Source organism: Chaetura pelagica, unplaced genomic scaffold (assembly GCF_000747805.2).
Source record: "Chaetura pelagica isolate M959 unplaced genomic scaffold, ChaPel_1.0 scaffold112, whole genome shotgun sequence".
NCBI lineage: Eukaryota > Metazoa > Chordata > Aves > Apodiformes > Apodidae > Chaetura > Chaetura pelagica.
This window is the reverse complement of record NW_009952798.1, coordinates 2,763,974-2,774,859: the sequence shown is the minus strand read 5'-3', so window position 1 is coordinate 2,774,859 and position 10,886 is coordinate 2,763,974. Positions and strand designations below refer to the sequence as shown.

Below are 10,886 nucleotides of genomic sequence, written 5' to 3'. Positions count from 1 at the left end.
CCCGCCACCCACGGCTGCACAGCAATGGAGTCTGCGCCCCCGCTCAGGCTCCTTTCCCAGCTCACACCGCGCAAGTGACCATCAGAACATTCGGGTTTATTCGACTTTATTATCGTTTTATTTGGGAACAGGCACTTACAGGAGGGAGTTAATTGGCTCTCCAAGACGCCCCTGTGAAGAGAAGTGTCCCAGCACCGATACACGCACGCACACAGAGTCTCTGCTTTAGCAAAGTGCCACGGTAATAAAAGAGTCCTTACAGAAATGTAATTGGATTGATTTGCTTACTCACAAAGTAAGGTTAGCGCTGACACTTGCACCAGAGGCAAGAGGGCTTGGCTGAAGGGCCCAGGGAACCACCAGTGCAAGTCACCTTCACACAGCAGCTCCAGCTCCCGCCCTGCCTGGCTCAGGTGGGAGGAGATGAAGGTTCACTCCTCTAAGCTATTTCTTCAAACATTAATTGCATATGAGATGATTAAGACAACCTGTCCGCTGGGCCAGACAAGGCTCTCACAGTTTAGGTTTGCCTGGCTTCAAAATGCCTTTCCATAAGAGAACAAAACACTGTGTTTGCCCTCAAAACAGGCCCACATGGACGAGGAGGAGCATGTCCTGGGAGGACCTTCTGCCTCTCCTGTCAAGCCAGTGAAGGTGAAGACAGTGGAAATGTAAAGCCAGGAGGAACCACGTGCTTTTATGTATTTGCAAAATAATCAAAGTTAACAGCATTTATTTCATCAATAAGAGATAATTACTTAGAAATGCTTTACCACCTGAAGGTGGAACCACATCAACATCTCTGCAGCCACTCGTTACTGAGCAACAACCCCCAAAAAGTCAGGAGTGATTCACATGAAAGGCTTAGAGAACTCTGGTAAGAGAACTGGGGGAGGGAGGGCAGAGATGCTTCCTAACATTTTTTTGCTACTGACAGATTTCAAGCTTCCTGGAAACCTTGGTCAGGTGTCTGGAGGCTCCACAGTCATCACAGTCGTAGTGCATACACATGCAGTTTCAGTTAATTAGAAGCCTAAGAAAAAATTCACCACAAAACCTTGATTTTTAGTGTGATTCAGTCAATTGTCTCTTACTGTAGTTTCAAAACAAATGCAAATAAGCAACATTGGAAAGAAACATGCAATAAACAACATGAGAGAAAGGAAATGTTTTTGTCTACACTGTAGAGGTGATCAGCAAAAAATCAAATACACCAGCCTACCATGCATGGAAATAACTAGATTAAGCTTATGCATATCCAAGTGCATATAACATTATCAAATAAATGTGCAGTATAAAATAGTAGCTTAAGAAAGTTCCAGTGTTTGAGAAAGCACTTTATTTTAAATGTATATACATACTTGAATGTTTAACTGAAGAACGCTTTATGGTAAAATGCAGCACTGCAAGATGAAGGAAGACAGTCGTAAAGGGAATTTTTTGCCTTCTTTTCCCACAGGCTGCTGCCATCTTCAACCTGCTGAAGCATCACAAAAGTTTTTCACCTTGTATACCAGTTCACATTTCGGGCTGCTCAGCAGATGCTTGTGATTCTGGAGATTCAAATCGCTGGTGAAAGTTTGTTCGTTGTTTCCTCAGCTTCTCAGGAGCTTTTCTCCATAAAATTATTTCCTGTTTGGGGAAGAAAACACTTTTGAAACCACCATTTACCATTATGCCAGCAACATCAAGTACCTTAAGTTCGTGACAGGGAAAGACTTCGGGGGAAAAAAAAACAACCGAAACAACACAAAAAGCTCTGCATCCCCATGACTTGTACATTTGGCAACTAACAGAAAGATGTTACAATTAAGTTTACAATTTAGTTATGGCCTGGACACTTACCTTTATCAATCTTGAGCAGCCACCTCCTTCCTTAACAATCCTACTCCCAACTTTGAAACTGTTAAAAGGGTTCAGAAAGTTTTTCTTTCTCCTTTTCTCCAAAACCTATCACAGGCACTGTCTGGTCTGCTTACCTTTTGTTATCCATGTTTAATTCTACTGCCTTGTGTATTCTTTTAAAAGGAAGACTCTGATCTAACCCACTTCAGTTCATTCCAGTGGCACTTTTTGCTATTCCCTTCCTCAGCCTGACCTTCTGTCATGTTTTCAGTCAAACATTTCAGCACTTAATACAACTGAGCAATTTTGAAGCTTTGCAAGTTTTTCTATAGCCCCGAGCATCCTGTCCTTGCTGAAATAAGTATCCATCACCCCCCTTGGCTCCTTTCTGCAAACTAACAGTTTCTCTACAGCTTCCAACACCCTCTAGGGAAGTCATGCTTGTGCCATACATGAAGCACAGGTGGCTTCTAACATTCAAAGCAGCCTGGACAGCAGCCTAGAAAACTCTGCAAGAAGATTCCTGCAGACCATACCTGCTGCTTGAAGTATCGTCTGTCTTCTTCATCCACAAGCACTAGATTTAAGAAGTACCTCACTGAAAATTTTTTATTCACATCCCTCATGGTTGGATTTGGGTCATAGCCTGCTAAGAACAGTCTTATAGGAATTGATTCACCTTAGGGGAAAAAAAAAAAAAAAGAAGAAAGTTTCAATTAGTTCTTAAAACTGCAACTTCAGAAGACATGGAAAATAAAGGCAGCTTCCCAAGCACTGTCTGTGCCCCTTCCTTGGTTAAAGGAAAACAAAACCCAAAAAACTCCATCACAAACATAACACTGAGCACAGAGGCTAGTGTCAAATCAAAAGGAAGAATATTTTATCCATGGAAGCATGGTGGCCAAGCAAAAGGATCAGTGTCATGAAATCTCCAGAGCTGATCTACACCAGAGTCAGGTTTAAACCAAAGGGATAAAAGGATCCAATGGTAAATAAGGGTAAGAATTACTGGGATCCCAAGTGGAATGCCTCAAGTCAATAAAAAAGTCTGCTATGAACAGGAAAATCCATTATCTCTTCAGCCACTTAAAGAAAAGGGTGGTTTCTCCAAGAAAACTATACAAGTCATTTATTCTCCTCCAGATCTTTTTTTTTTTTAATATAAAAAAAATTTAAACCAACTTGCTTTGTCTTTAAAACAAGCACAGTCATTTACCTTTCACTGGTGCACCATCCATTATTTCATACTTTGCAATGGTCTCAGTCTCTGTGGTGGTACTGGGCCCTGGTGAAACAAGTTTTCACTGAGAACACACGCTTCAATTTTAAACTCCTACCAAACTTTATGGCAGCAACTTCAACCCTGCAGCATTTACATCTTTAGCCTCTGTCTTGCCTACAAGCTACACACAGCTCAAGCAAGCAAAACCCTCTCCTAGGCAGAGCAACTATTTCTTACTCCCTCCTCCCCAGGCTGACATAGAAGAGGCAGCAGCCAGTGCTTCAAAGGAGCCCTGGATGTGCAGGCTCTACATGAGGGACAGGCACGCAGGGTAGTGCCAGTGACTGACACTGCTAGGCCATGGCCAGACTAGACACCTGAAAGGTTGTCACCCAGTGTCACCCAGGACAAGAACCACCTTTCTCCATAGCCTACCACGAAGAATTAAGAGTACCTAATTTAGACACAAAAGCCAACAGTGAAATAGAGCCTTCTGCCCTTCCTCTATTGCTATGGAGGCTTTCTCCTTCTCTACACAAGCAGCTCACCAGGGCCTCAGCCACTGGGGAATGAAGTCAGGAGGCACAGCCTCTTACTACCTTCCTAGTTTCAGGGTGTAGAAGCCTGAACTGCAACAGTCAAGCTGCTTCTGCTTCAAAGCCTGTTGGTATTTCCACCGTATCGGTTTTAGGATGACTGAAAACTTGAGAACTTCATGCTAATCTTTACTAAGCCCATTTTACCAGCAGAGGCATTTTACTCTGCAGAGGCAAGAAGGGGTCTTCAGGATGTATATTCTTTTCTCTTGCTCATTGTCTATCAAAGCTGATTGAGCTGCTGCATATTTATGCCCAAGTTCCATCTGCAATGGTCAGCTAGTCAAACAGTAACAACCCCAGAACAAGGCTACAGACTGACAACACTGACTACCAAGCACAAAATGCAAATGGTGGCTAAAAACCAGTGAGAAAGCAGCACATGGAGCATCAGTTTAGCCAAAGCTGCAGCTTTTGACTTCACTCTCCAGGTTTGCATAAGGCTCAACCAGCACACAAGCTGCCATTTCTTTTGAACTTTGTTTCTCTTACCAATTCCAGTAATCTCCTTTTTGATCAGCTGCAACTCCATGTGCTGAATTTTTATTCTCACTAAGAGGAAATAAATTTTTCCAACAATCACATCCTTTAAGTGATACCTTTAAAAGAACAGAATGGGGGTTTCATTAAAGAATAAACACAGCTTTTACACCTTCTTGAATACAACTTATACACATAGCTACCCTAACTACATTACTCAGAGCTTACTTCCCCACTGAGCCAAGCATCTCAGCCAGACCAGTCCAATTAGTACCCTTCCAACACTGCAGTATTAGAAAAGGAAGCAGTATAGTTATAATGAAAATGCATAAATGCAGAAATCAAGTCTTAAAATATTCGTGACCTTCCTAACAGCACTGAAGGCAGGACAGACAAATACTCTTCAAAAACCAGCTCAACACAAGAATCATTGAAAACATAGCTTTACATTTTAAGTCTCCAGATGCCAGGTCAAGTATCATCAAATATTAAACACTCTACCTTTTTATCCCAAGATATTTACTTGAATGTGTTTTTTTCCAAGAGACACTTACTTTGACTTATTGTATTCAAACTCTATATGAAGACAGTCTTCAATGCCTACTTCCATTTTGATGGAGTTGTTTACATCTGGGTACGTAGCAAGCTGGTGAACAATCAGATCATATTCTTTCACTAAGTCTGTCAGTCGTCTTACTATTGTCACTTTTAGGAAATACCTAGGAAGAAAGCCACCGATTTAGCCAGATTTTTTGAGAGTTGCACAAGTAAAATCCCTGATGTTCTCAAGTACAGGTACTCTTTGAAAGAGTAAGCAGAACAGAATACAAGACAAAACATTTCTAGGTAGAAACATGGGGGTGTTTTGTTTGGTTGTGTGTTTTTGTTGGTTTTTTGGGGGGGGTGTTGGTTTTGGTTTTTTTCTAAGGACATACATGGACTGTTTTCATTTGATTGAACTGAAAGAACACCACTACACACACACCACTGCACAATTCACGATCTCAACAACTCCCATCAAGGCACACTAGCTACTGGCTGTTACATGTTTGCTTTGAGAACAAAAGGATGAAGGAGGAAGGGGGAGCAGCGTAATTGCTAAATGCTGGATTTGCTGCAGGGGAGGAGGGGAAGGAAGGTTACAAACCTCAGTCTGACATTGGCACCAATGTAGGATTCGTATGGCTTCTCAACCTGCATGAATTCAAAGTCATAGCTTCTGTTTTGTGTCAGTTCTCCAGGTAAGGCCAGTTCTTTCACCAAGTTGACAAATTCATGGGTGTTGCTTTTGTCATTGAAGAGTTCTGAAGTTGAGGAAGTTAAAGGAAAATGTGCCTTAGTGTATATTTTTAGCAAACAAAACTGTGTCTAACTTGACAGGAGTAAGTGAAAGAGGAACACATAAGCAAATTATTTAAGTTACACATATTTGACCAAATGTTTTGTTCAGTTTTTCCAAAGTTACCTTCAGCTTCAGCAGCCTACAGTAGGCATTCCTAAAGAGCTAACTGCAATGAACAGAGCACATTGGAAGCTTCACTAGCATGGCATATTTTTTCCAATCACAGTTCAGCCAGCTTTAATAAGTACTTCTTGCCTTGCATTCCCTGTAACTAGCACTACCCAATTTGGGCTTCCAGCATTTATTGCTGAAGGGCCAAAATCTAAGCAACATTAAGATGGGCTCATTTAGGACAGAGCAGTGATCCCAACTTGTCTTCCACAGGTTAACACCACCTAACAAAAGGTTTATTATTACTACTAGTCTACAATCAAATGGCTTATTATGACCACTGGTCTGAGTCAAGTCTTTTGGAAACAAGTTTTTAATACATAAGCACAGACACATCAGTTTCACAGCAACTCCTATCCCCAGAGCAGTGTCATTATTACTGCACAACATTGACCTAGGGATGAATGTGTGACTTTCTAGTCCAAATCTAAACAGATTTGCGTACAGTTATAAGAAAAGTACATTTTTATGTCAAAACTGCATCATCCTACAAAAGTGCACAGAGATCCTCTGAAACTTCAGTACTATCTTATGTTAACAGTATAAAACACTGTTTTGGAAAACCAACCACCGAAGAAATATTTTAGAATAAGCTGCCCCATCATTTTCTTTTTTTCTGTGCTTCTTCTCTTTCAGTGCCACAACTAAAGAGAAGAATTAAAAAGTCTGGCACAGTAAGTATAACTGGTATTTTGGTTTGGAACCTTAAATACAGGCAAAACAAGGCACAGCCAGAAGGAAAATAATCAAGTGCTTTGATTTTGCTTTTTATATCAGGGTCATTCTTCATTTATAGTCACAGGGAAGATAATGGTCAAGTTAAAAACAAATAGTCTGAAGCATATGAAACAAAGCCCATGTGTGTTTTGATCAAAAGTCGAGTTTTTAGAAATCTCTACTGGTTCTTCAACTCTTCACCCGTCAGAGACAGTAGGAATACTCATCATCCCAGTGAGTACATATCTTCCCTTCTGACTAACACAAATTAGTACATCACTTGTGTTACAATGATTAGGATGTCATCTTGGTTTCTCACTTGTTAACTACTAACCCAATCAGGTTGCAATGTTTGAGCCCAACTGCTGACAGTCACAAATGCCAAGTTCCATAAACCACATGCACCTAACAGCCCTTTTATAGCTTCAAAACTCACCAATTTGTCCTACAAATTCAATTCTAATTCCTTGGTGCTCTAGTCTCTTCCCAGGCTGCTTAAAGGAGACGTTCACCTACCAAGGCAAAATAAAGTTAAAACATGTCAACACTTTCACTGTAATACATGATCTTAGGAAAAAGGAAAGCACATTACTACATGCCTATGAAAAGCCTGAGGGCAACCAAATCCAACAGCTGATGATGAAATTAAGTATCACCCAGGTGCTACTAAGGCATTTAAGAAAAATCTAATCATCCACAAGACTGGATTTAATAAGTAAGCTTGAAAACTTGGGAGTCCCAAAGTAAAGAACCCATGCTAGAGCTTCAGCAGAATTCACATAAGCCAGTTGTGACCTCCTTGCCACCTCTGAAGGCAGAGAACTTCAAAGCATCTTCTGGCAGCCACATTTGGAAAAAGGAACTGCCACGAGATGCATTCCTTTCAAGTTGACTGAACTGAAGTCCTTTCCACAGCAGATAGCCAAGAACTGGTGTTAAATAAGTCAATTAAAAATAACAGATAATGAAACCTACTATCAAGATCAGCCTCCGTAAATTTGGTCCTCTCTGTCAGACCTCACCTCACAAGAAAAGATGCCATAAGGCTACTTCCTATGGAAACATGTAAATATCAAGCATACTTAATATTTCCTTCTGAGGTAACAATGACCAGAGAAATTCCTGTACCTTAAAATCCAGTGCATCCTTAGTAACTGAGTAGGAAGTAAACCACCGGAATAAATGACCTTTGTGGTGAAAAGAAAGAAGAGAGAGGCAGGGGGAAGCTGTCCAGTAAATTACTGGTCCTCCAAATCTCCTCATCCCAGAGTGCTTGTGTTAGCCAAAATTCTCCAGGCACCTCTTCAGCACTCAGGCCAATGAACACACAAATGCTAATTCCCTCAGTTTCCTGAGTCTGAGGCCCATCTTGTCAGTTTCATATCCATGAAAGGATCTTTCTAGAGAACTAAGGTCTTAGCATGGGAAGATACCCTAAAGGCAGGAAGATACTCAGTGATGACAGGCTGGTCAAGATGGAAGTGGGTATTTAGAAGTCAATCACAGAACCAATACCTGACTCACATTTCTTGGGAGAGAGAGCAAACTTCAACAGAAGCATTCAGAGACTGAGAATGGCTCCAGTAAAAGCAGAACAATGGCAAGGAGTTCCTAGGTGCAATACTGGAAGTAGAGGAATCCCTCTGGCAATCTCAACTTCATTATTTCTCAAAAAAACCCTCTTGTTGACTCCACAGCCAGCTGAACTTCATTCACTGCTCCTCTGATGCAATTCCAGAAACCACTTCAGGGCATGAAACACAAGGCTTGGCTTCAAGGTATGCAAAGCAAGTTGGCTGCACCAGCCAAAAATTACTGTTACACCTGTCAGGTCGTGGACTTTGGAGATGAAGGGGAAGCAAGGGGATCCAGTCTGGAATAGCTTTCTTCTCAGAAGCAAGGACAGGACTGCACACAATTGCACAACAAGCTAATTCATAAATACAAGATAACCAGACACAAATGAACAGCTACTGTTCAAAATGTTCCGTTTTATCAGTTGCCTGATTGACAATGATAAAAAGACCACATCTGGGAAAACACTTTCATCTTTGAACAACACCACAAGCTGAAATTGCATATAGGAAGTTAAATAACAAGCTGATAAAAGCAAGAGCTGCATCTGCATGCCAGCATCAGTAATTAAGTCACTTTAAAAAGATAATTTACCTTGCCTGAAACAGATTCTCCATCATAGAAGAGAAAATGCTTTTCTACTTTACCATCTTCTGTTTTGATTTCTGCTGTTTTTCGTGTTTCAGCATCATTAAGAACAACATCAATCTCATAAGCAGGAACAAAAAGGCCTCCAAGAAAACTCTGGAATAACAAGAATAAGGTAAGTTACTACCCAGTGGACACTCAACTTTAAGTGTGGTATTTCCTTGCAGTTGTACACTGTGCATTGGGGGAAAAACACTTTTGTTGCCATGAAGTTACAAAGCCATTATGTATTAGAGACTCAAGAAACAGCCATGACAAAAGGCAGTTGTTCATGTAGAAAATAACTGAAATCAGACCAGTAACAAGCAGTGACAGCTCTTAGGAAATATAATGTTTATCAACAAGTACACAGCATGATTTCCATTATTGCTACTACACTTAAATACTAACAGATATTTAAAACTGTACTGTTACAAGCAGGACTTGGATTTCAGTCACTGCAAAGTTTCCAATCACTGATTTCACTCCAAAAGAAAAAAAAAAAATCCTTTTAAACCACACTTTTAACCTAGTATGAGCATTCCATGTTGCCCTCACCTTCCAACAGCATTCCCTAGGCACCAACTCTTGACCAGCACCGAACACAAGAAACCAGGAGAGCCCACCCTTTGATCTTGCATAAACACAATTACCAGAAGCTGCAAAACACATGAGTGGCTCTACGGGAAACTCAACAAGATTAATATAAATGCCAACATTTTCTCCTAAGAAATAGGCACTAATCTGCTTTGAAGTACTAAAGCAAACACTTCACTAAATGTGGTGTGATTTGGGGTGGGTTTTTTATTGGAGAAATTACACTGTGTTCTCAAAGGAGAGCACCCACTTCAACTAGATGAAATTGGTACACATGAAAGAGTCACTCTCGCTTCAGCAATTTAATCTCAAAAACTGGATAAAAACACATTTCAAGACCTTCTGAGCACCTGATGTTTGAAATGAAGCATTAGTAGGGAAAAGCCTAGGAAAAAAAAAAGTCTAATCTGAATGCTGCTGCCTAGCAGAAAGCACATTCAGTGACTTTTTGCAAAGGCTTGGTGCGTTTTTGAGCTGCAAAAGCGACTGACACAAGACTAAGCTGACTCTCTTCAGACAGCAAGTGGCCCCAGTTCAATCCACAAAGATGAACTTAACTGAAACCTAGTTACAGCTACTTCACATTCTGACAGGAAAGCAGAAGCAGATGGCCAATAGGGCAGGCAAATATAAGACTAAACTGTCTTCCAAGTCTCTGCCAAGCACATATTCGCATTAACTGCTGAAACAAGTTTTGTTGGTTTTTTTTTGTACTGACTGCACACCTGAACCATTCCTGATTTTGGACTCCTGGGGAAGGGGGAGAGAGAAAGAAGAAAGTTTCAACATGAAACCCCGATCTTCAGACTATGTTCATTTGGTACCCAATTTAGTTTTGGGTACGCCTGTAACTTTTTCCTCAGAAATTCTGCATTCATTTTCCAGCTTAACTTTTTGCTTCCCCCCCCCTCAAGCCCCCAGGCAAGCAAGGAAGCACATTACCTTTAAGTAAACATTACACAAAAGATGGTCTCCCAGTGCCTTCCAAATTATGAAGCTGTACCATCACTTAAAGCAGTCAGGCAGCACCAACACCGGCAGCACATCACTTCTCAAGACACTGTGTGCAAGTATTTCAACCATACCCCTTAAGAGATTAACCATGATCTCATCCAGAGAGGACAAGAACATATGGAATAAAGAAATCAGCAGCTGGTGTCTCCTCCAGTTGCTACTGAAGACGCTGCTGCGGGGAAACTAGACAAGACAAGAAGTGTTTTAAGAAGCCATCATATGGCTTGTTATTTTACAGCTTAAGAAAATGAAGCCAGAGAAGAAAGGTTTTCAGAAGCTGGCCAAATACCAGGCTATCTTCTTGGTTCCACGGGAAAAAAAATGATGCTAGAGATTTTGCTACAGAAGGCCTGAATCGACCTGCACTCGGCTCCTGTACCAAAGGGCTCGCAGGGCTCCCAGACGCTGAGCAGCCGTGCAGAAACCCCAGCCTCAGCTTCCCACCGAGCCCTAAAACGCCTTTCCAAAGGCGGAGACACGAGTCAAGGAACCCGCACGCCTGGGAAACCTGAAGTGCATTCCTCGAGCCGAGACATCTTTATTTACAGCCGGCCCACGACGGCCCCGCGGCCGCTCCTTCCCCAGCCCCGGAGGAGCTACAACCCCCGCATCTCCGGAAAGGCTTCCTGGCGTTCCCAGGACCCCCACACGCACTTCTCCCAAAGCAGCCGTGCGGGAAGGAGGGAAAGCCGAGCCCCGC

At 41.7% G+C, this 10,886-nt stretch overlaps 1 protein-coding gene across 1 annotated transcript; it reads right to left on the bottom strand.

Moving 5' to 3' along the window:
• Positions 1–1,316: 1,316 nt before the first annotated feature.
• On the bottom strand, positions 1,317–9,906 carry VPS26A (vacuolar protein sorting 26 homolog A (S. pombe)). Its single transcript, XM_009994887.1, has 9 exons — positions 9,898–9,906; positions 8,543–8,692; positions 6,810–6,885; positions 5,291–5,447; positions 4,698–4,862; positions 4,156–4,262; positions 3,062–3,130; positions 2,382–2,524; positions 1,317–1,632 (listed from the first exon to the last, which is right to left on the bottom strand). The coding sequence occupies exons 1-9, from the start codon at positions 9,904–9,906 to the stop codon at positions 1,519–1,521; spliced, it is 990 nt and encodes a 329-aa protein (XP_009993189.1). The 3' UTR covers positions 1,317–1,518.
• Between the last annotated feature and the right edge of the window lie 980 nt (positions 9,907–10,886).

Excerpts from the sequence above, each read along its gene's own strand:
- VPS26A (XM_009994887.1), bottom strand. Across the intron at positions 6,886-8,542 it reads GAGAATCTGTTTCAGGCAAG|GTGAACGTCTCCTTTAAGCA; the intron begins GTAAATTATCTT and ends TTGCCTTGGTAG. Across the intron at positions 1,633-2,381 it reads GACGATACTTCAAGCAGCAG|GAAATAATTTTATGGAGAAA; the intron begins GTATGGTCTGCA and ends TTCCCCAAACAG.